The sequence below is a fragment of the Pantherophis guttatus genome, chromosome 1 (genome assembly GCF_059756535.1).
Source record: "Pantherophis guttatus breed Tessera chromosome 1, ASM5975653v1, whole genome shotgun sequence".
Taxonomy (NCBI): Eukaryota; Metazoa; Chordata; class Lepidosauria; order Squamata; family Colubridae; genus Pantherophis; species Pantherophis guttatus.
The window spans coordinates 128830656-128858394 of record NC_142063.1 but is presented as its reverse complement, the minus strand read 5'-3'; the positions used below and the strand labels follow the sequence as shown (position 1 = coordinate 128858394).

The 27739-nt window shown below is 38.0% G+C and overlaps 1 protein-coding gene across 1 annotated transcript in view; it reads left to right on the top strand.

Moving 5' to 3' along the window:
* SNX4 (sorting nexin 4) overlaps nt 1-22308 on the top strand; it is a 29036-nt gene extending 6728 nt beyond the window's left edge. Inside the window, exons 3-14 of the mRNA XM_034423196.3 lie at nt 1410-1548; nt 2373-2522; nt 3679-3726; nt 5069-5124; nt 7918-7990; nt 9200-9261; nt 11285-11350; nt 13306-13395; nt 15521-15620; nt 19169-19314; nt 20194-20308; nt 20638-22308. Coding sequence (XP_034279087.2) covers nt 1410-1548; nt 2373-2522; nt 3679-3726; nt 5069-5124; nt 7918-7990; nt 9200-9261; nt 11285-11350; nt 13306-13395; nt 15521-15620; nt 19169-19314; nt 20194-20308; nt 20638-20685 — 1093 coding nt within the window. The 3' untranslated portion in view covers nt 20686-22308. The remainder of the gene's footprint in view (nt 1-1409; nt 1549-2372; nt 2523-3678; nt 3727-5068; nt 5125-7917; nt 7991-9199; nt 9262-11284; nt 11351-13305; nt 13396-15520; nt 15621-19168; nt 19315-20193; nt 20309-20637) is intronic.
* The last annotated feature ends 5431 nt before the right edge of the window (nt 22309-27739 follow it).

Here is a 27739-nt window from a genome sequence, read left to right as displayed (position 1 = left end):
ATACATAAAGTAGGGGCAGCAGCAGAGAAGGCTGTCTTCTTAGATCCTGCCAATCAAAAAATCCTTGATTGACGGGGTCTGCAGCATAGGATATCTCGAGGTGGGGGAGGCTTTGGGAGGCTGGAGGCAAGTCAGCTTGTGCCTGCACTGTGGTCTCACCTGCATCTGAGGTGCCCTTTATTCCATGTAATGACCCATGCATTCATTTAACAAATACATTGGGGAGAGTAGGGATGGGAACTCATTAAGTGAATGAATTAAATGTTAGTATGTGGGAATGATGGCTGGGGAGGTCTACTTCTGCTAGGTCTGTGATGGCAAACCTATGGCACGTGTGCCACAGGTGGCATGCGGAGTCATATCTGTGGGCACCCGAGCATTGCCCTAGTTAAGCTGCAGCATTCATGCGCGCACTAGACAGCTGATTTTCGGGCCTTCTGGGCCCACCAGAGGTCTGGCCCTCTGGAGGGCCTCCAGGGGGTGGGGAAGGCAATTTTGCCCTCCCCAGGCTCCTAGAAAGCCTCTGGAGCGTGGGGAGAGCGAAAAACGGGCCTACCGGGCCCACCGTGCCATCACATGCCAAAAGCGGGGGGAGCGCAGGGGTTACGCGCACATGCATGGAGGGGGCAGGGTGCATTAAATTATGGGTGTGGGCACGCGTACGACCCCCCCCACACTCCCCCCGCTTTTGGCACACGACGGCAAAAAGGTTAGCCATCACTGTGCTAGGTGTTTGTGATCATATGTGAGAAAAGATGTTGGCTGGGAGTGTCTGCTGTCTGCCTGATATGCTGATGTGCATGCATACCTTTAAAAAGAACATTAGACGATTTGAAACTGATTGGGAATAACTGTATGTTTTTAAAGAGCACTTGTACAATAGATGATAATGCCAAAGAAATTTACAAATTTCTTATTTATTGAAGATATTTTGGGGGAAAATATCTCTCGAGCACATTGTGGGGTAGGTTGGAGATATATCACTGTGGTTGTATGGTGTTTGTATCCTGCTACACATCAGCTTATGAATACCAAATACAACAATGTTTCTGGATACTTAAACTTACAATTGTTTTCTGTTACAGTTTATAGTTGTTTTGCTGATAGAAGAATACACAGTATCATTTTTCCCTCTCAAACACTGATAGAAGCATCTTAAAGTATTTATTAGCTTATATTTATTTTGCTAACTAATTAGTACATGTAAATTAAATTAGCAATTTAAAGCTAACCAATAAAGCACATATCAAACATACAGTAGGCAAAACTTAAAATGCATGGTTAGTGTCTGTTAGTTTTTCTGACATTGAGATGGATTTCTCCATATACTTTTTATATCTTGAAATTAAACTAGATATTCTACTGATCTTCACTTGATCTTATCATAATTAGGTTCTGATGTTGTTTAGGTCTGTGGAGTCAATGGGTGAAGGACAATGTTCCCCTCCAGACTCTCTTTGGAGGCGATACAGTGAATTTGAATTGTTGAGAAATTACTTGCTAGTGAACTATCCACATATCATTGTACCACCTTTACCAGAAAAAAGGGTAAGACTCAGTTTCAGCTCATTCTGTTTGGTTATTTCTTTTATCACATTATTCATACTTGGACTTGTTAAAGTTCATGCCTCTATGATGACATACCAAGATATAATTTGGGGTTCAGGAGCGACTTGGCTTATATTTTTATTTCATGTGCAATCTTTACCCTTAAGGCAGCAAATATAGCCTTTGATTTATGTAAGGAGTGTTTAAAGTTTAAAAAATAGGAGATGTGAGCTAAAAGTGAGTTTGTGTAGCTTTTTTTAAAAAAAAATCTAGTGCTTCATTGTAAATTTATGCAAATCATATATAATGGCTAACATACTTCATATGTCATTTAGAGTGAGAAAATTTAGAGTACCATATTTACCTACATACGTTTTTGTGTCAGAATGCATGTGGGAGAAAACAGTTGATATATGCAAATAGGGAATGAAATAATTTTATAAACAAGGTACCTAATATTACAGACAATTAATTTTAATCAATAATACTAATTCTTATCTTCCTCCCCTTTTTGGAGGCAGTGTGGTTTCTAACAAGTATATATCCACACAAATATATTCATGCATATGAACATTCTTTCTCTCTTATGGGTGGTAGAAACCTCCAAGATTATTCCAGCTAGTGCTCACATCAATTATCCATAAATTGATAATATGGGATGTTGCACATTGTTTTGTCTTCTCATACTTTTAAAGGATCGTCTTAAATTTTAAATAAATTGTTTTCCTGTCAGGTAAATATCATGCAGCACTTTAAAAAAATGTGGATTGCCTTAAAAGGATTATAAATATTTCATACTATTAACCTTCCACCTTGTTTTGCAGGCAGAATTTGTTTGGCATAAGCTCTCGGCAGATAACATGGATCCAGATTTTGTAGAACGACGGAGGATTGGCTTGGAAAACTTTCTTTTGCGTGTGGCTTCACATCCAGTTCTTTGCCAGGAAAAGATGTTTAATGCATTTTTGACCCTAGTATGTTGGTTGGATTTTGTAAAATATACTTATGCACCTTAATTCTAATTCATTGAATATACATTTGTGGTAGAAAGCTCTCAGGTTTCTTTCTCAAGTAGGATTAAAAATTAACTGAAAACTAGGACAATTGATATTATTCAGATAGATGGAATAGCAGAACCAGTGTGAGAGAGTTTTCTGTGTCTCCTCTCATTCTAATGCTCAGTAATTATAGAAATTAGAGTGTGCATATGTTAATATACACACATCAAATGCAAGTTTTCATGTTACAAATTGATTTTTTTTAACTCCTAGGTGATTTTTTTTGACACTGCCAGCCTCAACGTTTTTAGGAAGTTAATGATTGGCTTAAGATAAACAGTTACAGTTTAGCATAAAAAAACCCCATGTCACTGATAATTACATTCCAAAACATGTATGGTATAAACATTATTGGTATGCATTGGCCCCTTTAAATAGACTATGAGATTAAAATATTTTAAAAAAAGCAAATCTAAAACATATGTGAAATGCTGGGAGTGTTTACAAATACTTTGAGAGGTCCAATGTATTCATTAGCCTAATTCCTTTTGTCTCATAAAAGAGTATTAAACAAGTTAACAATGTTAATTTCTATGTTAAGAGGAAAAATACCTAAGAGCACAAATAATGTGTTCTAAAACTGTAATCCTATAATCAAATAAACCCCTGCACTACTATTTATTGTACATACACAATACTACTTTTACAATCTTCTCTCTCCCTGACAGCATCTATTAATTGTTCTTCAAGTTTTTTAATTATATAGAATATTTTATATCTATATATACACATTTGAGCATTGTATGGAAAAAATATAATTTTCTGTCTTCTCAGACAATAGTAGAATTTGGCAATTATCCATTTAAATCAACCGTGAATACAAAATTCTTTACCCAATTCATAAATATAGCATTTGCTGGCACGGGATGTAATGATGTGAGTGATATAGGTTTATCATTATTGTTAGGATTGTTAGATTAGTTTTAACCCTACTGAGAATGGTTTAATTCTTGTTTGTATGGTCTTGGGCCATCACATTGTGCCTTACACAAGGAAGGACAGTGCTGCTATAAAAATCAGTGCATCATTAATAAAGCCTTGAAATAATAATGAATATAATTTCTATTTCTAGGAAACTGGCTGGAAGGAAATGGTAAATGAAACAGGGTTTCAATTGAAGGTAATTACTTTATAATGCACTATAATTATATATCCAAAATGATGTAATCATGTAAACTGACTTACTAATAAAGTTTTGTGCCAGAGTTTAATATTGTGTGCTAAAGTTCTGGCAGTTCAAAATATTTTTCTATAATTACCTTTCATTTAGAAAATAAATGTTCTATATCCTTCTAATTATCTTCTGAAATATGCATATCTACATGGGTTAAAATGCTACTTAGAAGAGAGCATTTGCACATAAAAAATGCAAAGTAACTCTGCATACCTTACCATCTTCATAACTATAAATCATACTTAGTAAGGAGTCATCTGCTATGATTGTGCAAGACAGTGGGGAAAGGAATATACAATTCTGTCTTAAGTGCCAAGCAACACATTAATCTTGCATTTTTAAGAGATACTTAATGCTACCACAAATATTTTGAAAGATGCCTAGCATTATGCTGAAATATTCCAACATTACTGTTCTAATCTGAATTGGGGTTTTATATTCCAGATGCTGTTTTTCATGCTTTTATAGCTTAAAGTAATTTTTTTTAGGAAACCAAAATAGATTTCTAATATAATTACATCGTGGAGAATCCAAAAAGCTGACTTTGAAATTATTTGCTATATATTGAAAATACTTTATATAAGTGTTTTATGAGAGAATTAATGTACTACATCATAGTATGGCATGATAGCAAATAGAATGTGTGTGCTGCTTACAAGCAACATAATTATTGGTCTGCTTTAGCCCCTCATAATGTTTCATTTAGTGCATGAATTATGTGCCAATTTTTCCTATGTGCAGAATATAAGCTTTTTATTATACACAATTTTAAGAATTTTGGTTATATTAGTGAAATATAATATATGCTAAATTTAAAGACAGTAGAATAGAAAGGAGTAAACATTGCAAAAGAAAAAACAGAAGAAAGAGAAAAAAAAGAAGTGACTATCAACATTTATCACAACAAGTATAAACAGATTTAGTGATTTTACCTTATCTAAGGTTATAAATAATTTTATCTCAAATTTCTTCCTACTGAATTTACAAAAGATGCTTGTTAAAATCTTGAAAAACTTAGGAAAAAGAAGAAATGAAGAGAAATATAATCTTATGACAATATTTGAAAAAACTAAAGATTAAGGCCATTAGAAGTAAAAGGAACAAACATAAAGTTGGTTTATTTGATCCAGATTGAAATACATCTTATATTTTACTTCTGGCTTCTGTTTATGGACTTTGTTCTGCAAATTAGTTTTGTTAAATTTTATGCTGCTTACAAGAATTATCACAATCACTTTTGGTTGTAATTTTGTTTTTGTTTCAAATTTAACATGTGTTTCTCCAACAGGCAGATTCTAGATTAAAAGCTCTTAATGCAACATTCAGAGTGAAAAATCCAGATAAGTAAGTGTGATGGGGCTTAAAAGCAATTATGATTATACTAATGTAAAGATGGAATTCTGGTTAAGTTCAGTGGAATTTGTTTCTGAATGAAATCATGGAATAGTATTATTGTTTAAATGACTGCAATATATTTTAGGAGCTCCCTGCTTTAGTGTAATTTAGCAGACAGTGGATATCATAGCCAATTAGATATTATAAGGTTATTACAAAAAAAAAATCCATTGTCATCCTGCTATAAAGTTTGTTGCTGAAGGGAGTAATTAAATTGTCCTGTTTTCTGTTGTCAAAAGAGTGGATATCCTGGATACTAAAATATTTTGAACATTATTTTAGAAAAGTAAGAACAGTATCATCCAGCTGCATATAAGCGAAATGTTGGCCTGCACTCTTCAGGTGCAGTATAGTGTCCATAGGAGCCATTCATCCATTTGTTTTCACCTGGCTCTTCAAGTGGTTCAAACCCAAACTTTCTCCAAACTCCAAACAGTGTTGCTGGCAGGATTTGGCTTCCATTCCCTTCATTATCTTGGTAGTCAACTGCTGAGCCCCGTCTAATTGATGGATGCTTTTTTTTTAGTCTCTGGTGTCCAGGACAGGATGCAATATTCCATATTGAGTCTGAGCAAGGAAGAATAGAGGTAGACCATTAGTCCCTGCAATGTGGATTTAGTGATCTTACTAATGTATCCCAAAACAAGTATGAGCTTGGCAGAACTAGATTAATAGATATTCTAGTAGTTGAACTTTATGAGTGGTGTAGCGACCTAGTAGTGAAGACGTTTGCCTGCCACTGGGAAGATTGAGAGTTCAATCCTAGGTAGTGGCAGATGTTTCTCTCCTAAGGTTCAAAGAAAAACATCTGCTGCAAACTCCACATGGCATCACAGAGGGCATCTGGCCAGTAAACGCTCAGCTCCATCCAGTTGCCCAAGTCTACCCGAATTAAGGAATTACAGGGTCATGAAAAAGTAGCTGAACTTTCCCATTGTCACTATTGTGTACCTGTTTGAAAGTTTAATCATCTGATAGAGGAAAACTCAGCCACATGTTCCTCCTGCTTGGTAATATCATTTTTTGATTTATCTGTGAAACAATCTCAGAAAGATTTCCATGTTGTGGTCCATGACTTTCCGCTCAAGCATATGGTTTCTGATTGAGTAGCATAGTACCTGTTCCCTTTCTCTGGAGTCCATTTGAAGAAGCTGTTGTTCCAGGGCTATATTCTACCACTTACATTTGCTTTTACATATTTTGCCGAAATGCAGGTGCACTTTGAAAGCAATCTTAAAACTTGCTCAAACTAGCTTTCTGTTGTATTGATTATAAAGGACATTGGGTCTGACCAAACTCCACTTCTTATATCACTTTGGAACAGCACTCAACTGTGGAAAAATATATTCAGAATCATTTGATGCTGAAATTGCCTGAGGTAGTTGTCTCATTAAAATATAACGAAGCCCAATTTGAAATACCACCCGAAGTATGTAATAAACATTATCCCTTGTTTCTAGAACATAACCTGGAGATAGAATTATGATTCCCCCCCACACTCTTCACAGCCACAGGTTTTCTTTGAACACTGATAACTGGCCCACCCAAACAAGTACATGTCCCTCTTAACTATGTGGATATTGTCTCTTTATTTTGTATGGACCAGTTTTGTTGTGTTTCCTAAACTCTATTTTCCAACAAATTTTTTTGTTCATATGGGCTTTTGGGAATAGGATGTATGGGCAGTGGTGGAATTCAAATTTTTTTACTACTGGTTCTGTGGGCGTGGCTTGGTGGGCGTGGTGTGGCTTAGTGGGCATGGTTTGGTGGTGTTGTGACCCAGGCCCAAGTAAATAGTAGGAAAATCAGTCCGTGAAAAAACAAACAAACTTTATTCAAACAGCTGAGAATTACTTCATTCCCAGCGTCATTCAACTAAATTAAAGCAAATTCCTCCCAGCACAAATTCCTCAGTCCTATCACAAACCTTGTCCAATTAGGCCAAAGGCCTTTCTTGGCAAACGTTCAGAAGCCACAGATACAAAAATAAATACAAGACGTAGACGAAGAAGAAGACGAAGCTACCAACATCATTTTCCGGCAAAGCCCAAATGCCATTGCTGGTCTGTTTTACGCCTTATGGGATGGGCCAATCATCTCTTGGCCCTACTCCCGAGTTGTCCTCTTTGCTTTAGCTGCTCTTGCCTTCTGGCAGCTCTTCTTATGCGTGCTTTAGGAACAGGCTCCTCCTGTTCCTCTGCCTCATTCCTATCAGGCTCTGGAGGCCACACCTCATTCCCCGTTGGCCCTGGCCCCATCTCTGCCTCTGATGCAGAGCCCTCATCCGGGCCTTCCCCAGCCTCCAGAACTGGCCCATGTTCTTCCTCAACCTCATCGCTGTCCGACTTCGCTGCCAACTCCGCAGGCTGCTGGCGGACCACAACAGGTGGGTGTGGCAGGGGAAGGATATTGCAAAATCACTATTCCCACCCCAGTCTGGGGCCAGCTAAAGGTGGTATTTGCCGGTTCTCCGAAGTACTCAAAATTTCCACTACCAGTTCTCCAGAACCTGTCAGAACCTGTGTATGGGTCAAGATTTACATTATTTTTGTTGTACCTACCTGCTTTCCTATATCTTCTATGGGGTTGAGTGGGATTTGTCTATATGTCTATATGTTCCAGGGGTTAAGTAGGGTTTTTCTCTGAGATATCAGACTTTTATTCAGGATTTTTGTCTTGCTTTGAAGAGAAGTTTGTGTTCCCTATTGCTAATAATGTATTTGCACCATGTTGTATTTCTAGGAGATTTACAGAACTTAAACACTATAGTGATGAGCTGCAGTCTGTCATATCGCATCTTCTAAGAGTCAGAGCTGTAAGTGTTTTCATCTTTGGATTCTGATGAAAATAATGTAAGTCAGCATGTCCTAATGTGCAACACACGGGATCATTTGTTTCTTTGTGTGAAACAGATTGAATCAAATAAGCCCTTTCTCTGCATACAAGAAATTATATGGATAATTTAAAATGATAGGGACATATGTAGTCAATATGAGATGTTTCTGGGAAGCTGTGAAAAAAGAAGTTATGTTTGGACTCTTTGTGTTTAAGCTCTTCAATTAGCAGTGTATGTGGATGGTTTCATGTCTAGGAAGTGGAATGAATTGCTTCTGTGCCTTAAGGCTAGTTCTGGGTTTAATAGTTGCACTTGGTATCATGAATCTAAACATACACATTTCTAATCTGTTTTCTCTGTATGTAACCTATCACTGTCTTCAGGTTAATAATTATTTATTTATTTATTTAATTATTTATTAATAGAACACTCCATTTATCTCGAAAGCAAGCCAGACTTTATAACTGGCTTTTTTTGTCGCCAAAATTAGCACTCAACATAATATTAGAAGAAGAAGAAAAAACTACTCAGAACTGATATGTTTCTGAAAAATCAGTCTGCAAATTATATCTCAAATCTACTCTCTCCCAATCTGAGGCTATGGGGTATATGGTTATGGGTATATTTTAAAAAAACTGAAGAAGTCATTTTATAAATGTTCTGATACTTTAGTTAGTGTCCATGGTATAATATCTGGTAGATATTCTGGTGAACCAAAACGTGGAGTGAAGATAATGGTGTGTTCAATGTGCTTGAGTAGTGTTTAAAAGGGAAAAGAGACTAGGAAGTCTACTTCAATTCCTTATCATTTTATTTATCCTTTTGTAAATTCAATTGTTTCTTGTACAAATTCATATTCTCAAATGGTACTGGGCAGCTTATTCTCTGTGTCCACATAAAATTATACAGGTGGCAATATACCAATTTTAAACAGTATGTTTAAACTGTTTAGTGATTTCTGCTCAACACTAATAAGGGAGTCTGATTCCAACAACAGTTTGTTCCACAATAAAGGCTTTGTTTTGGAAAAAGCAAGTTTTAGCATCAGTGTAAACATAGTCATTTTTGTTTTCTACAATACTAAGCTAACTAAACAGACAGTAATTTCAAAAATCTTGAATGTTTTTAAAAATATTTTTCTGGCATGGGAGAAATATTTTTAATTAAATACAGTTTCTACATTTTTAGAGAGTGGCAGATCGTTTATATGGTGTATATAAAGTCCACGGGAATTACGGGAGAGTGTTCAGGTAAGATGAGAGAACACTTTATTTGTAAAATCATCCCTTTATATTTTGAAGATTTATCCCCAACTTTTTAATTTTATGTGAGCATTCAAAATGATTGAAGCGATAAAAAGCCAAAATTTGAAAGCAATAGATGAGCCATTAAGAGGATATGAAATGAGGGAGTAGTTAGGAACAGATAAGAAAATATTATTCCTTGCCACATCCCTAGTGTTTTCTAACTACAGTATGGACCATAATTGTGTATCAGAAATAAGGACATCCAGTATTGGAAAGCTTGTACTTTCACTGACTGATGGAATGGGGCCAGTTTGGCTTCTGCCTTGCCTGAATGGTTTCCCTGGAGAAAAAGCTTCAGCCTCTTAATGGTTTCTCGTGGCGGGGCCATTGGTAGAGATCAGATGGGCCAGTAAGCGTAGGCCCAAATCGGCTTCTTAGGTTAGAGAGTTTTGCATCCTGGGCTGTATACCAAAGATAACCATTTTGTGTAGGGTATTTTGGGTGGGAGGCTTAATTGGAACATGAATAGCCTCCCTCTCTCTATGCCTGCTATTTTCATTTAAAACAAAATATAACTTAAATTGGGATTTGTTTTCCTGCCAGTAGAAATTGCTGAAAAGCAGTATTTGAGACCATTTGCTGTGTTGGCAGTTTGTTACTAAGAGTATGAAATGCAGTTACTCACCAAAAGGGGGGGAAAAGTTAAGAATTGCTATTTGTCTGCTTATAAAGGGCCCCAGCCCAGCTGCATCTGTGTATTTGAGATTCCCTTTTCTTAATCATGTAAAGGAAAGGGAAACAAAAAAAAAAAAAAAAAAGAGAAAAACTGTCAAAAGAAAAATGGGCATTTATTTTTGAAACCATGACAAACATCGGCGACATCATTAATGTTTAAACTTCTATAGAGATTACTTACTTTTACCCTGTTTTCCCCAAAATAAGACATCCCCTGATAATAAGCCCAATCGGGCTTTTGAGTGCATGGCAGTAAGGCCAAGGGCTTATTTCAGGGTTCAAAAAAATATAAGACAGGGTCTTATTTTCGGGGAAACACAGTAGTTATTAACCCAGTTCTGTACATTTAATTAATGAGTGAAATAAATTTTATGATTCTTGTAAATCCTTTATTTTGTTCTTTATTCACTTTATCTTTTCCCATCTTTTTCCTGTTATATAGCTAATCTATTTTTAAAAATGCTTTAATCAATAAATTATTAATTTTTTAAAAAAGTTTCATTGCTCTTCTTGCCTTCAACCACCCTGTAAAAGTAGCAAGAAGAAGCTATTAAGTGACCTATGTTTAATCTTGTTTAAAATCTGTGTGGGTCAGAATAAAGCTTGCTGTATTAGTTCATTTTAAAACATTTATAAACTTGAATCTATGACAGCTGTATGTAAAGCTATTTTATTGCATCCTGCATTGTTTTACATATGAAGTGGTTTATACCATATCTCTGCCAGAAAGGGGGACATAGCAGAATATTATTTCTGGACATAAACTATTTAATTCTTTAAAAAAAAACAAATGAGACTAATATAATAGTGCAGATATGTTGTTTTTAGTTGTGTCTTTAGTTGCGTATAGTTTAAATGCCAAGATAGTATGCAATATTCATAATTCTTCAGTGTGATAGAAATTTGACTTTCTGACTGGGTGGTCTCTTGCCATGGTAAATGTAATTTTCTAGGCCAATAATTGTGGCCTTTTAGATGTTGCTGATGTATTGCTCACAGCATCCTTTATTATTTACTATCCTAGCTTGGAAGCAGCTTTGATAATTTACAAATTTCCCTTGTCTAATAACATGGAGATGTACCTATTTCATTTTAGAATTTTAAGTTATTATCAAATTAGATTATATACTGCAAACAAATCCAAAGCAATTTTTTGTTCTGTTTTAGTGATCTTAAAAGATATTGTAAAACATTTTTTTTGTATTTTACATAACACGCAATAGGTCGGTTTTGCCAACAACAGCAAATAGAATGTGCAATGCTGTGTCTTATTTAACTCTTTTTCTTTTAGCGAATGGAGTGCAATAGAGAAAGAGATGGGGGATGGGCTTCAGAGTGCTGGTCATCACATGGATGTGTAAGTATTGGCTGCATTAGAGTTGATGGAAGCCAGATGAGCACATTAAGGGGGGGGTTTGGTGGGGGGGTGGAGTAGCAGTGTGAGCTGTGCTATATTTGATGGACTCTTAGGTTGGGGCTGTTTTAAAATCTGTTGCATTAAGTAGCCCAAAGAGTCCCTGGTGACTTAAAGGGATTTCTTTTTATTATTATTATTTTGAAACTATAGAAGAGGCTGGTGCTGTTCCAAGGTTTCCTTTAAATTTCTATGCCAGAAAGTTGTAGAATAAAACATAATGTAATGCAGACCTGATTTTTTTCCATTTATTTGATAGCAGTAGCTTTGCTCTTATTTTACAGATGCTATGAAACTACAAATTTGTTTTTTAAATATTCATCATATTTGATATTTTAATTTGGGGAGTATATAGACTACTATGGCATTAAGAGGAGCCAATTTTTTTCAGAAAACTCTGAGCGGAACATAGGGCTCACTTGGCAGTTGCTACATTTCTAGACTCTGTATTATTGGCCTATATTGCAGGATTATTTTTTTTAAATGCCCAGGGGCTTGCTTTTCCTGATTGGTCACTGAGGAAAATAATCCCATAGCATTGTCAACATTAATGGTAATTCTTCTGCAAAATACTGTGTTTCCCCGAAAATATGACCTAACCCGAAAACAAGCCCTAGCCAGTTTTCACACCTGTGCCTAATATAAGCCCTACCCCAAAAATAAGCCCTAGTTAAGCCCCACCCACCACCTGGTTGTACAAAGTGGGGCAAGGTACATGCATAAAAATCAAGCTAGGGCAGGGGTGGGAGGGGTGGAGCTGCCCCGTGCACCCCACACCCATTTACCTTAGGACTGCTGCAACCAGGCCTCCTATGCCCTGACACCTGTCACAGTGCTATCTGACTTCTGCGGCTGCTTGCAGCCACCTGAGGCAGGAGGCCGCATGGTGCCGGTTGCAGCTGCTCGCAGCAGAAGGCCATGTGGTTCATCACACCAGTGCCATCACTCGCAGCAAGATGCCGCATGGCACATTGCGCCAGTGCTGCTGCTAACGCACACAATGGTGCAATGCGCCACATAGCCTCCTGCCGCAAGCAGCGGTACTGGTATGATGGGCCACACAGCATTGGCCGTGAGCGGCCACAGAAGTCAGGCAGTGGTGCGACAGGTGTTGGGCCATGGGGAGCCTGGCTGTGGTGGTCCTAAGGTAAGCGGGTAAGACATCCCCCCAAATAAGACCTGGTGCTTATTTTGGGACCCAAAAGAAAATAAGACCGGGTCTTGTTTTTGGGGAAACATGGTACCGTTTTCCATTAGGAAATTATGGGTCTTCTGAAATCATCCTACCATTGTTGCATCAAAATAACAATAAATGAAGATAGGCTTTGTATTATATATTGTTTCAGTCAGAGCTAGGATGATCCTAGAAGACAACGAAGAAATAATGAAACAAACCACAACTAGCAATAAATTGAAACACTATTTCTAATTGGCAAGATGCAATCCTCTTCCTGCCCACACTATAATGTTTAAAATATATATTTTAAATATTATAATATTTGATCACTATGTATGCTCTCTTTGATCATGGCTATGTGGAATAAATAAATATAAATTGTCTTAGTTCTGTTTTTATTTATGGTTTAGCTGCCAATCCTGTAACCAGTCTTCTTGAATATTTTCCTCTATTAGAATAAAACTTATTTTTTAAGCAGGAAATTTTTGCCACTACAGAATTTATATTTTACTGTAGTAATTATTTATTGGAAGGTTTTCAAAAATGGGACACTGAATCTTTTATATGAGTTTTGGTTCTGTCTTTAAAGAAAATATGTTTGTACCAAGTCATTTTAATTAGGCCTTAATGAAAATATTTTTAAATAAATATCCCTGCAACATTGATCAAGTTTGTGGAATGTGAGTTTGTTTTTCTGGTATTCTTTTTTTCCCCTGCCCAGGTATGCAGCTTCTATTGATGATATACTAGAGGAAGAAGAACATTATGCAGATCAGCTGAAAGAATACCTCTTTTACGCAGAAGCTCTTCGGTAAGCATATTAATACATCTGCTGTAATTTTCCTGATAAAGTTTAAAGCATTGCAGTTAACTCATTTGGTAAACAGTTGATAAAAGTGAATGATCAGAATGGGCATGCAAGAAGAATTTGCTCTGCATATTAGCCTTGAAATAAGTTGCTATCAGATAGCCTTGCTTCTTGATCTTTGCATAGCGTGGGAATTATGCTGACTCCTGTAATAAATGAACTAAGCAAAGAAATAAAAAGAACCTATCCTGAGATTTTATACTGAGGTTGCCGGTGACAGGCTCAAATTATGCTCATTCTACCATTATTTTGAAGAGATTTGTGCTTTGTGAAAAAAGTAATTATTTACAACTGGCTGGAATTACAAGTAATGGTTTGCAGGTGTGTTACAAAGTGATTAGTGAATTTTAAGGACCTGGGATTCAGTAAATATTTCGCCTTTCCGACAGCTGTGTCTCAGCATTTGTCCAAATATTTAAAGCAGGTTGAACTACTGACCAAACTTGTGGGTAGATACCTGTGGCAAAACAGCCTTAAAATCAAGATCAGGCTATAAGACAGTCAGGAATGATTCATCCAATGAAGCAGTCAAAGTGGCTTTAGGAAAGCAGGGGAAGAATGTAAGGTGTTCAGAAGATGAGGGATAAATGAGGTGGGCAGGATATCCAATACTTGGAGATAGAATGGAGATTATTGGAAGACCAAATATGGGCGGGCTGGTAGGCAGATCATGTGGAAGACATGGAGAAAGGGCCTGTCTTATTCACAGCTTAAAGTAAGTGTACAATTGCTTTGGGTTTTGCTTCTTCTGTAACTGGAACAATTGATGAGGGCCCATGTTTTACTTCTGCTGAAACAGGCCTAGCCAGAAATGACTCCAGAATATACAGGCTGTGAAGATTCGTTTTGGGTTTAAACTAACATGCAAAATGGGGTGAAAATTGTGCTTTCTTTAGAAGCTTGATTTAGGCTTATAGTTTGAGTAAAACGATAGTTTTGATCCTAAGATTTCTGACTATTTTTGGTGACTTCTGTGTTGAAATGTGTTATTTTTGCATACCTATGATGCAGTGGTGGGATTCAGTTTTTTTTTATTACTGGTTCTGTGGGCGGGGCTTGGTGGGCGTGGCATGTCATGGCGGGCATGGCTTGGTGGGCATGGCAGGAGAAGGATACTGTAAAATCTCCATGCTCTCCCCACTCCAGGGGAAGGTTACTGCAAAATCACCATTTCCTCCCGATCAGCTGGGACTCAGGAGGCAGAGAATAGATGGGGGCGGGGCCAGTCAGAGGTGGTATTTACCGGTTCTCCAAACTCCTCAAAATTTCCGCTACTGGTTCTCCAGAACTGGTCAGAACCTGCTGAATACCTCTGCTATGATGCTGTCTCTGCAGAATATTCTATTAAATGTGGAAATGCATGGGTTTTTTTTTTGCTTAATCTAACATTGGGAGAATAGCTCTCAAATGGGATGATAAAAGTTTGTTTGGAATGAAACATATTTAAAATCTTATTATTAAAAATAATGTAGCTCTTTGTGTTGAGAGGGTCTCATTTCTTTCTCTGGGCACTTATGTGATTAAGGACTTTAATTTTCTAGGATTATCTATTAAATAAGAACCTCTATAGAAGAAGTTCTCTATTGCAGACGGTTCCCTTTCACATGGCTTAGATCAGCAATTCCTAAACTTTTTGCTTTCAGGGCCCCTTTTAAAAATTATGAAGCATTTGTTTGTATGGGTTATATTTATTGATATTTATCACATTTAAAATTAAAATATGCTTTCAAAGAATATTTCTTTACTGAATCACATAAAAATAACAGTATTAAATCCAGTAGATATTAACATAAATAAAATGTTTTTTTCATAAAAAACTATTTTTCAACAAATAAAGTAATAAGAAAAGTGACATTGTTTTAAATGTTTACAAGTATCTTCAATAATTGGCAAATTTTGATTTTCTGGACCCCTGTCAGGGTCTTGGGAGACCCCCAGTAATCCTCAAATCATACTTTAAGTGCTCGATATACGGACTATGAGATTCATTCTTACTGCTTCTGAATGTACATAGATTTGGACTGATGAGCAAAATGTTTCATTTATAATTTTTAATGGCTATTTTCAGGACAGTTTGCAAGAAACATGAACTTCTGCAGTATGAGTTTGAAATGGTTGCTCAGGATCTCCTGTCGAAGAAACAGCAGTGTGAGGAATTGGCAACAGGTGTAAGTTTGGCTCTATCTGTCCATCCCTCCATCCACCCACTTTGTTTTCCAAAGTTTAAAATTAGGGAGAGTCATATTCTTAACAAACATGGCATTAATATATAGCTTACTGATAAGAGGCTCATGAAGTTCTCTTTCTCTGTATGTTTGTATGTATGTGTGTTTTATAAATCTATCAGCAATTATACGAAGAAGTATATGCATGTTGTATACTTCTATAGTTCATTTCACAGTAACTAATGCTGTTCATCAATACAAGTGTATTTCTTGACTGGAACAGTGTTTAATATGCTGTTGAACAAGATGCAGGATTTTTGTAATCTTGTTACAGAATCTTTTCAGATATTTTATGAGATCATAGAACAGTCTTGTATGTTCAGGAACTTGGAAGACACCGAATGAATTTGGATAAAAAATGTGCTGTATAGTTCACGTGATACAGCTCTTCTAAATAATGTCATACATGTGTTCAACTGTATAATAATATGATATACATCATCATGTAATATATGCCGTGTTGGTAAACACATGCATAAAGGCAACATAGACTTTACATACTGATGAGAATGGTCTTTGAATAGGACAGAAGGGAAGGAAGATAATTGGCTAGAAATTTATCAACATTTTTGATGGTTGAAAAGGACAAATAAAAAAAATTAATTCCACTACTAAATGTTGGCAATAAAAATAAGTTCCATATACCATGTTTCCCCGAAAATAAGACTGGATCTTATTTTCTTTTAGGCCTGAAAATAAGCATTTGGGCTTATTTTCGGAACGGTCTTATTTTTTTTGAGGTGCAAGAGGCGGGGAGCGTGGTCTCCTCAAGGCAGCTGGGCCCCTTAACTGCAGCCCGCAGATCAGCTGAGCCAGCAAGGGCCAATGAGGCAGAAAGCCATGCGGCCTGTCAGAATCTGCTCCTCCCCTCCCGCCTCTCTCAGGCTGCTGCTGCTTGAGAAAAAGACAATTCTGGAAGATTGTGGGTAGCGTGTGCTTATGGTAGAAGCACACCACAACCTGTCCCTTTCAAGCAATCAAATGTCTGTGTGTGTGTTGAGAGAGAGAGAGATGATGGAGGGGAGTAACAAGAATTGCAGGCAAGGCTGTTTGAAAGGGTTTCCTCTCCACCATTTCCCCCCCCCTCTCTCTCTCTCTCTCTCACACACACACACACACACACACACACTTGATGAGACACAGCGGAGGGCAACTGGGTAAGGGAATTGACCCTCCCCTGCCTTGCAGGACCTCATCTCCCACATGAAGCCAGCTGGGTTCGACACCCCCCCCCCCGAGCATTGGCCAGGATCAGGTCAGAGCCACCACCGGCTGAGATCAGCAGGCCAGACTCAGTGAGCCGGATGCGCTGTGGACACACCACCACTGCCTGGGAGAAGAGCGCACCGGAGCCCAAACGCTAGACCTCGCTGGACTCGAAAGCCAGGGATCCTGCAGGCATCCTGGCCCTGTAAAGGCACCCAAATCCCCGGGCTGTTCACAACTCAAGCGAGCCACACACAGGAGGGGTGGCACCGCTGTGAGGTTTGTCATACCGGTGCAGCCTCTTGGACCAGGACCCTGCAAGGCTTGTGGTATTGCACTCATGAATGGCAGCACTGCCGCGAGCTTCATCACACTGGTGCAACTGGCGTCCTGCGAGCGGCTGCCGCAAGGTTCAACATACCAGCGTAGTCGCTCGCAGCAGGACGCCAATTGCACCAGTGTGATGAAGCTCACGGCAGTGCTGCCACTCACACGCCCAATGATACATCAATCCTTACAGGGTCCTTTTCCAAGATGCTGTGCCGATGTGACGAACCTCATGGCGATGCCACTGCTTGCACGCGCAACGCTACAACAAGTCTTGCAGGGTCCTGGGATACGCTGAAGTCTCGGAATGGAGCTTTTTTGCAAACAGGAAAATGGGGAGGGGGATTTTTCTACCTGTCATCCTTTCCCCAGTCTGTGCTGAGCTTGAGGAAAGGGTGACAGGTAGGAAAATCTCCCTCCCCATTTCACAAAAAAGGCTCCATTCCGAGACTTCAGTGTTGCAATCCTGGGATGTGCATCCTTTTCTCAAGCGACATTTGATCGCTTGAAAGGGACAGGCTGCGCCCGGAGAAAAGGAACGAGAAGCAGCTCCCGGCCCTCGCTGGCTCAGCTGATCTGCAGGCCCTGATTAAGGAGCTGAGCAGCCATAAGGTGACCAGGGAAGGGACAGGCTGCCTCCTGTGTTGGCATGCCCACCCCCTTCACTAGGGCTTATTTTGGGGGTAGGTCGTATTTTTGGGGAAACACAGTATGTCATAGTTCAAAATTAAATTATACATTACAGTATGATGTTCTTTATTCCGTAATAACAGTACATTTTATAATAATCATTACTGTTGGTTTGGAAGAATCTGATGGGCATTTTAAAAGAGATTCAGTGTTTGATTGATTCAGTTTAAAATATTCTATAAACAAAATGCTCATGATCATATTCTGCGCCACCCCTGCCTTTTTCCTTGTCTCTCCCGGGGTTTTGACTTCAGTACTGTTCACTGCAACTAGAATATGTCATGGTGAACTGAGCAATCCAAACATGGAATATGGATATGGAACTTATAAGGTGCAGCATGTTCTTGATTGATCTATTTATGATTTGGAAGATAATTTGAGTCATGCTTTAAATCACTAATACAAAATAGGAAATTAAATGCTTTGTTTTCAGTTCAATAATCTGGACTGGGCAAATCTTGTTTCCTTTTGGACTGGATGTGAAGCTGATCTGGATGTGGTATCTGTCATCCATTAATTGATAGAGTTGATTTGATGACATGGCTGGCTAGATGGGGGTTCCTCCCAGAGGTGGGATTCACTTACCTTCCCTACCAGTTTGCAAATGTGAGCGCACATGCACCTCCTCAGCGTATGCGCATGGCCTTCCGCGCATGCTCTTTGCTTGCACATTACATCCAGGCGGGTGGGCAGAGCCTCCCGCAGTCACCACTACCGGTTTGCCCGAACCGGACAGAAGCAGCTGAATCCCACCTCTGTTCCTCTCCCTTTTTCATTGCTCCTTGGGTGTCCTTCTTGAAGCTGTACACTCAGTGGAAGAGGAAAAGGGAGACTATTGTATTGCAGACAGAAATTTTACCTGGGATAAAAATAAAAGCCTTTTATCTTCAGTAATTTTTTTTTTTTTTGCTTTAATTTATATGCCGCCCTTCTCCAGAGATTCAGGGCGGCTTACAATGCGTTAAGCAATAGCCTTCATATTTTTGTATATTTATACAAAGTCATCTTATTGCCCCCACAATCTGGGTCCTCATTTTACCTACCTTTGAAAGGATGGAAGGCTGAGTCAACCTTGAGCCTGGTGAGATTTGAACTTGCAGTAATTGCAAGCAGCAGATGTTAATAACAGTGCTTTAGTCCACTGTACTATCAGGCTCTTAAAGCAATAGCCTATATAAACATTTTCCATGCAAAAATTTGGCTGCCTTGTTTTTCTAGAAGGTAGTCAAGCACTTCTTGAAATTGTCTGATTATTACACTTCTTTCAGACGATAAGAACGTTCTCCTTGAAAGGAATGACCAGCAAGCTTTTTGGCCAGGAGACACCTGAACAAAGAGAAGCAAAAATAAAGATTCTAGAAGAACAGATACATGATGGAGAAGAACAGCTTAAAGCGAAGAACTTAGAGAGCCGGTAACCATTGCTTGTGCCAATGTGTATATACTACAAGTGATTGTTTTACGGGTGTCCCTGTATATGTTCCAGGTGCTCATGAATATCCCATTATTGGCAAAACAACTCTATACAAAACATTTTGTACATGCTGTAATATAAACTATGAAGGTTGAGCCTACTGGACTATTTCCATAGTTAGCAAGTTTTCTACCTTAATTAAGGTGAAATGTTAGTTCTGTTAAACTTGAGATATATCAAACAATATGTCCCTGGAGACTTATTGCTCAATTCTTTGCAATTATGACATTGCTGGTTAAATGCAACATTTTGTTCTGTCATATTTACTTAATGTTGCCCCTTCCCACTTGATAATTATGATTAAATCTAAAGTTATATTAGTTTAGTAATATTATTGCATATATTTATATGGACCTTTTATTAGTACATTTGTTTTTTTAAAAAAGTTTTAAGTGCATACATTCCAAGCCATCTATATTAAACATTTCTTTGAGAGATTAAGATTTCAAGCAACAATTTGCCAAAAATACTCCTACAAACTAATGAAACAACTCCAGCAATAAGAAAAGCATGTGTTATGATTTCATTTTGTTTTAAATGTATTTATATAGCTTCAATATGTTATGTTGATTGCAAAACTGAAATGAAACAGGAGAGTCTAAAATGGAAATAAAACGGCTGAAGAAATGGAGATATTGAGTGATGGTAATGTTGCATGAAATGGATACATAAGAAATTGCAATTAATAGACAAGAAAATAGCAAGCATTTGGAGAATCACACTCTTGTTTGAATGTATGAATAAACTCATGTCATCAGTCCACTTACTTGGGGCTGGTTCTGTGCTAAGGTGTTTCTTGTTTGTTCTAATTTATTTCAGAGACTTTATGAAAAGTGCTTGGGCTGATATTGAACGCTTCAAGGAGCAAAAGAACCATGATTTAAAGGAGGCGCTGATCAGTTATGCTGTGATGCAGATCAGTATGGCCAAAAAGGTAAGCCTGACAGAGAAGGAATTTCAAAAAAAGAACCAGAATATGAAATGTTAAAATATGAGGTTTTAACATAAATTAATGAAAACCTCAAGAGAGACCTTGTTGTATTGTTTATAGTAGGCTTCTGGCATCTATGTATTATTCCGTGTGGATGTAGAACATTCTGTTCATGTTGAATTTGTAAGAATGCTTCCATCATGACATAGAAAAAGTTGATAGTTTTAATAGAAATTGATACATGGATATGTTGCTGGAAGTTAATCACTTGTCTACTTGAATGCTTAATTCAAATGCGTATTTTTTTCTTTTTCTGTCTCTTGTTATTCCAGGGAATTCAGGTTTGGACAAATGCAAAAGAATGTTTCAGCAAGATGTGACACAGGAAATTCTGTCCTTCTTGGCGAAATGCTGGAGAACTGAAGCACAAATGCATGAACATGGATGCTAAATTGCCTCATTTACTATATCATGGAATTGGTGTGTTTATGAAACTAGGGCACAAAGAAATGGTCTCTGTTTCTTGATGGCCACCTTGTGGCCTGTTTTGCATGCAGTAGCAAACTGAACTTTGTAATTGTTTTGAGATAAGGCTATAGGAAAGATCCAAGCTGGCTCCATTGATCACATTAATCAAACTATTCAAACTATACCACGAATCTGTACACTATTGTAAATTATTTCCAAGTGCCCCCCTTTTTTATGTTACAGTATAGTAAACACTGTAACTTACATTGTAAACATATGCTGATGAAGATTATTTTGTTCTTTGTTTTCCAAATATAGTGGTACAAAACTAACACCCCCCCCCCCAAGTATTGGTAATATTCCACAATATCATACGTTGCACATCTCAGATATGTATCCCATCCCACAAAACTCCCTAAACTTTGTAACACAAGCTTTGGATATTCATTTGTTATATATCAGGGATGTTTCTGAGCTCAGAAATTAAAACCAGTAGGAATTACTTATAGAAGTTTTCTGTTTGCCAGCTCAAAACCTCATACAGCTACTATCACTGATCTCAATAAACATGTTTAATATGACCTTTATTCAATATCTCTGAGCTTAAAGCATTTGATTGTTAGTTGGTTTTTTTAATATAATAATGTCCCCTTTTTGAATACTTGAGAACACCAATATGAAATCAAATAGGCTTTATTTGCAATATGAACATGGATTGCTTATACATGTCTTTGCCTTGATTTTGTATAATGTACATTTGTCTAGGTTTCTTTGAAAAGGAGGTGTATAGGATGCATTGTCATCTTTACAATGTGTTCAAAAAAGGAAGATCTTTTTTGCTAGCTTTATATTTCTTATTCCCAGCTGTCAGAAAGCTCTAATGCTCCTTGGCTGCTTTTTTCATAATGATATTTAAGAGATTAATATGGAATGAACACTTAACTGTGAATCTTCATTGAAAAATCATGGTACTCATTTTGTCAAGCATGATTTAACTAGTTTACAGTACACATACTAGAAAGTACTTAATCTGTTTATTTCCTCAAATCAGACCTGCTTTGCTAAGGCCATTATGAAATAATATTTGCAGATAACTTTTTCAGCCTATCATGTAACCTATGAACTTTTTTAAAAGATTAATGATTAATTGTAATTACATAATTATTTCAAACGAAAATCTAGTACATTGAGGTAAATCAACCACATTGTTCCATTTCAGAGAAGTGTAGAATATAGTCCCCAAACTGATAAAACTTTTACATTCCAGAAACAATAAGCAGCAACAAATGTAGACTTTTATAGTAGACTTTTAGAGTAGTTGTGCCTTAATTTAATATCAGTAGGCACTCGGAGTCAATATTTTCCATGCACTTGATCTTCCTAGTGCCTTCCTTCTCTTACCCTTCTTTCATAAGCTGTATAAAATAAATGTATTAGTATGTCTTTTGCTAACTGTATTGAGTTTTGAGAAGGTATCAAAAGGTTTGTGCCAAATATATTTAATAAAACTACCCTTTATTATGTTTTGTTTTTCATATTGATTTTGGATTCTCTTTAATTTGACTTTTTTGTTGGTATGCTTTAAGAAAAACATATTACTGATTTGTAATTACTCATTTTTTTGTGATTTAAAAATCTAGTATTTTGCTTTTGGAAGATTTTCAAGCATTTGTTTCTGTTCAGTGATGCTTCATGTTTCTATGGATTTCAGGAAGAAGGTTCTGATTGACATTTGCAGTGATTAAAAAAATGTTTAAAATCTGTTTACTGAAGCACACCAGAAAGTTCTTGTAAGAGTTTACCTCTATCTGAGGTTTCTCTCCAGCCGATTTCTTCTAGTACCCTATGTAGTTTGAGGATATGATTATAGCAAGTAGGCTTTCCAAATTCTCTTGCAGAACTATGAGCATTTTTATGAATAAGTGATATCTGGATGTGCTGCTGTAGTATCTTGTATGATTGACATACTGTCTACTCAATAGAAATAGAATAGGTGAGCATATTTGGCAAGAGAAAGAATGCCTTCTTCTCCATGACGTCCTGCAAACCTTCTGATAAGCAATGCACTACATGTAGGAGAGGAATAACATGGTTGAAATGGCTCTCATCCTCCACTTTATCTTAGCTTCATCTTGCACCAGTTACAGTTTCTCACAATCTTCAAAGGTAACCCGATGTACAATATACTGCAGTGGTCTATTCTGGTAGGAATTAGGGCATGATGAGTTACTGTCACTAGTTCTTGCTCCAAGTAGGGCTGCAACAGTTGCACCAGCTCAAGCTAGGCCATTAAGCATTAGCTGTCAAAGAAGAGATCCAAGTTGCGGACTTATTCCTTTGGAGGACACACTATGCAAAGTAATAACCAGAGCCAACAGAGAATTAGATAGTCTCTGCACAAGCAGCAACGACATCTTGCAGTTCAGCTTGTTTTGTCTCATCCAGGCCTTCACAGCCTCCATGCACTGGGTCAAGACTTCCATGGCATATCTGATCCAGAGCAGTGGACTATAATTGAGCATTACTACCTGCTAAGGAAGGAGCACCACTGCTGCAGAGCCAAGCCTCTGTTAGCCAATCCTTTCATCAGAGGTGAAATCCAGCAGGTTCTGACAGGTTCTGGAGAACCAGTAGCGGAAATTTTGAGTAGTTTGGAGAACCGGCAAATACCACCTCTGGCTGGCCCCAGAGTGGGGTGGGAATGAAGATTTTGCAGTATCCTTCCCCTGCCACGCCCACCAAGCCACCCCATATCCACCAAGCCATGCCCACAGAACCGGTAGTAAAAAAAATTGGATTTCACCACTGCCTTACGCATCATCTGAAAGGACATCATAATCAACAATGAATCAACTCGGAACACTTCCGTCACTCCAGGTTGCACCAAGTGGCCAAGGCAATGTCAGATCCATATCCAGGCCTGAATCCTGACTGAAAAGGATCCATTACCCCTAGGCACTTTAAATCTGAAGCCTACATCAACTTCTGAACATCCCTTCCTAAAAAGGGAATCAAGGTGATAATTGTCTAAAATAATTAGATCCAAGGAAAGCCAGCACACCACCATCTTGTTCAAGACATCTGACTTGCACTTACCAGAGATACTGACCACTTCCTAATCCCTCAGGCCATCTGAAGGCACATCCGTCTAAACTACAGGCCAAAAACATCATATTGAAAAGGATCCTACTTGTCAGAGTCCGCAAGCAGAAATAAATGCTGGATACCTATAAAATCATTGCTTCTGGACCCTAAGATGCAAAGTCACGATTATGGCAAATTTTGCCAATACAATGTGCAAATGTTTCACAACAACCAGGTGATAACTGTTCTTACTCTTTCTTCCCAAGTCTGGGATGTTATGTGGCAAGGGCCTGTCTGTTTGAACTCTTATTACATTTATTTGCATCCTATCTCACATGGGGCAGCTTACAGCAATTTAAAAAAAAAAAGAAAAAGGAAATTTAAACAAAGGGCAAGTAAAATAATAGAATGATAAAACAAAATGCATCAATATGACTAGTAAAAAAGATGGACAAGTGGGGAGCAAAGAGTGGGGAAACCGGACATTTGCAAAATGAACAATGCATGCCTGTATTTGTTCTTATTAATTGGGTCCAAATTAAGTTTTACAAAACAAACAAACATTAGAAGTAGATTTTCAGGATTGCGATAAATAACATCCTATCACTTGTAGAAAGACTAATCTCAAATTCTTTGTGTTCCTTAAGTATCCTGCAAAAGACAGGAAATTTTTCAGACCAGATTTGGGATAAAAAGATAAAGGTAGAATGAGAGAAAAGATAACCTTTTGGGTTGATCCACTTTAATCCAAATTAAAAGTATTCTCAAACTTTTAAGTTTACATATAGTTCCCTGTACTGTTAATTATTTTGAATGTTTTTTAACAATTTGTGAACTGCCCAGGGTTGGTGGGTGTCAGGCAGAATGTAAATTTAATAAATATAATTAAATCAGTCATTGATATTTCCTGATATTTGGGGGTTGTTCCTCCATTCTGGTACTACTTGACCTCTCAGCGGCTTTTGATACCATCGACCATGGTATCCTACTGTGACGGCTCCGGGGGTTGGGAATGGGGGGCCCTGTTTTACAGTGGTTCTCCTCCTACCTCTCGGGCCGTATGCAGTTTGTTTGGGCGGGGGTTCAGAGATCCTCTCCGAGACCCCTCACTTGTGGGGTACCACAGGGGTCGGTTCTCTCCCCCCTGCTCTTTAACATCTACATGAAGCCGCTGGGTGAGATCATTCGTAGTTTCGGGGTGAGGTATCATCAGTACGCTGATGATACCCAATTGTACATCTCCACCCCGGATCAACCCAGGGATGCCCTTTCCGTGATGTCTAAGAACCTGGAGGTGGTATGGGTCTGGATGGGTAAAAACAGGCTCAGACTCAACTCCTCCAAGTCCGAGTGGCTGTGGATCCCAGCATCTCCTGATCTAGTCACCCCGTCACTTTTGATGGGAGAGGAGTTGCTTACTCCCTCTGAAAGGGCTTGCAATCTTGGCGTCCTCCTTGATTCACGGCTGTCCTTGGTGGATCATTTAATGGCCGTGACAAGGGGGGCTTTTGCACAGGTTCACCTAGTGCGCCAGTTGTGGCCTTTCCTAGACAGGGGTGCCCTTCACACAGTCACTCAAGCTCTCATCATCTGTCGGTTGGATTACTGCAACACCCTCTACATGGGACTGCCCTTGTTGTGCACCCGGAGGCTCCAGCTGGTCCAGAATACAGGCGCGCGGGTTTTTACAGGAGCTTCCCTTTAGTCCCGTGCAACTCCTCTCCTGCGCGAGCTGCACTGGCTGCCGGTGGCCTTCCGGATCCGCTACAAGGTGCTGGTACTTACCTATAAAGCCCTTCATGGCATGGGCCCGCCCAGTGCCTTCTCATAGAGCTGCCCTCCTCCAGGTGCCCTCGGCCAGACAATGTCGGCTGGCAACCCCCAGGATGAGGGTGTTCTCTGTGGCTGCACCAACCCTCTGGAATGGATTACCCACCGAGCTCGGGACGGCTCCTGATCTCTGCACTTTCTGCGCTGGCCTGAAGACATGGCTTTTTCAGCAAATTCCCTGACCGACTATGAGGCTTTTAACTTTGGGGATTTTAAATTTGGATTGGTTTGTAGTATTTTATTGTTGTGGTTTTTATTGTGTGAGCCACCCCGAGTCCTACGGGAGAAGTGCGGCATATAAATTTTAATAATAAATAAATATTTCAGATATTGAAATATTAACATCTTTGATATTGAAATATTAACATCTTTGATATTGAAATATTAACATCTTAGATAAACAGCTCTCTGAATATCATAGAGAAGCACTTTGTTAATGAAAGTTTAAAATACTTTAATAATGGAAGTAATGATTCAGATCTAGGTAGTTGTCTATATGGTGTACAAGCAAATCTTTGTTTTCCTTGAACGATTGATTGATCATTGGAAAGAGATAAATCCAAATACATGTTAATGCAGCACAAGTCTCTCCATAATCCCATTCAATAGATTAAAATATGGCTTGAAAAAACTATTTAACTGTGCTTATATGTTAAATTTTCAATTCTTAAGTGAAGCAAAGTTTGATAATTAGAAATTCCTAATACAGCCAGAATAGTATCACTATTTGTACCTGATACATTTTGCTTAGGCAAAAATGTTTATACAGCACCCTCTAGTGAATATACAGAATTTAGCTGTGCAGTCAAGGCTTTTTTATTTAAAAAATAAAGGTCACTTTGGAAGAAAAAGCTAGCATTTCCAGAACCAACAAAATTTGGTCATGTCGCAGATCAGATTTCATCCAATGTAACTTTCTGTGATTGACTATGCATATAGAACTGTAACAACTATAACACCTGAACCTAAGTAATAAGGAAATCAATTTGTATTTTAAAATCTACTCTGTAGTCTGTGGCCTAGTAAACTTTCAAGGCTCTTTCTATTCAAAAGACCAAAGTTCTCAGAGAGGAACATATGGTATGTAACCAATATGTTCCAAAGAGGAAAGTAGGTAGTAATTGCATAGCTATTTTGATTTTTATGTAAATACAGGAATCAACCCCAAATTTTTGCTCAAAGCAGCTTCATCCACATTTTACCAATGATTTTTATTTTCTACAAACATAGTTTCCGCCCCCCTCTTCTACATCCATCGTGTTTTCTCTTGGTATATGGATTTAGAATCTGGCTTGTAAGAGTAGCTGTGGTTGGTTTAATTTCCAAAGAACCTAACAACTGCCAAGGAAAGAAGAGGCTCTTAGTATCAGGTATGTTAAGAGTTGTATTGGGAGGGATTCATGGCTGAAAATTTCACATCTTTTTGATATAAAGATCCATGAAATACAACTACAGTAGCTCCAAATGCCTAGGATTTTGGATTGGTTATTTTTCAGAATGGCCCCTTTCCTGCTATGCCCAACCAGTAAAATACTATGTGAAATTCCAGGGAATTATAAATGTACGTTTTGATTCACTTCAAAGCTTGAATTAAAAAATGTGATGCACATTCCCCTTATTCTTGTGCAAGCACTTAGATAAAATGCTGTTGTCTGGATTTTTAAAAAATATTGCTGTGCTTGAATAAGAGGCCACTTAAGAGCTTTTCAACAAAGAACATGTAATAATCTGAGAGCTGACCCAGAAGCCACAATAGCTTATTTTCTGGCTCATGTTTTATGGAAATTATACGATTGGAAAAGCAGATTTTTTGATGTATATAGCATGGTCAATGCTTATCACTCTTTTAAAAATTTGGGATTTGGGAATGTGAACAGTATGTGTAAGGATTACAGCACTTTGAAAAGAATAGATGCAATATGGATGCTGATATAAAAGAGCAGATGGAATTCCTGTTAAATCATGTTCCTGCTCTATTTATATATGCAGCTTGCCTCAATAACTTCAGTGAAGAACTCTTTACACACAATATTGCAGTGCCAGTTCAGTGCC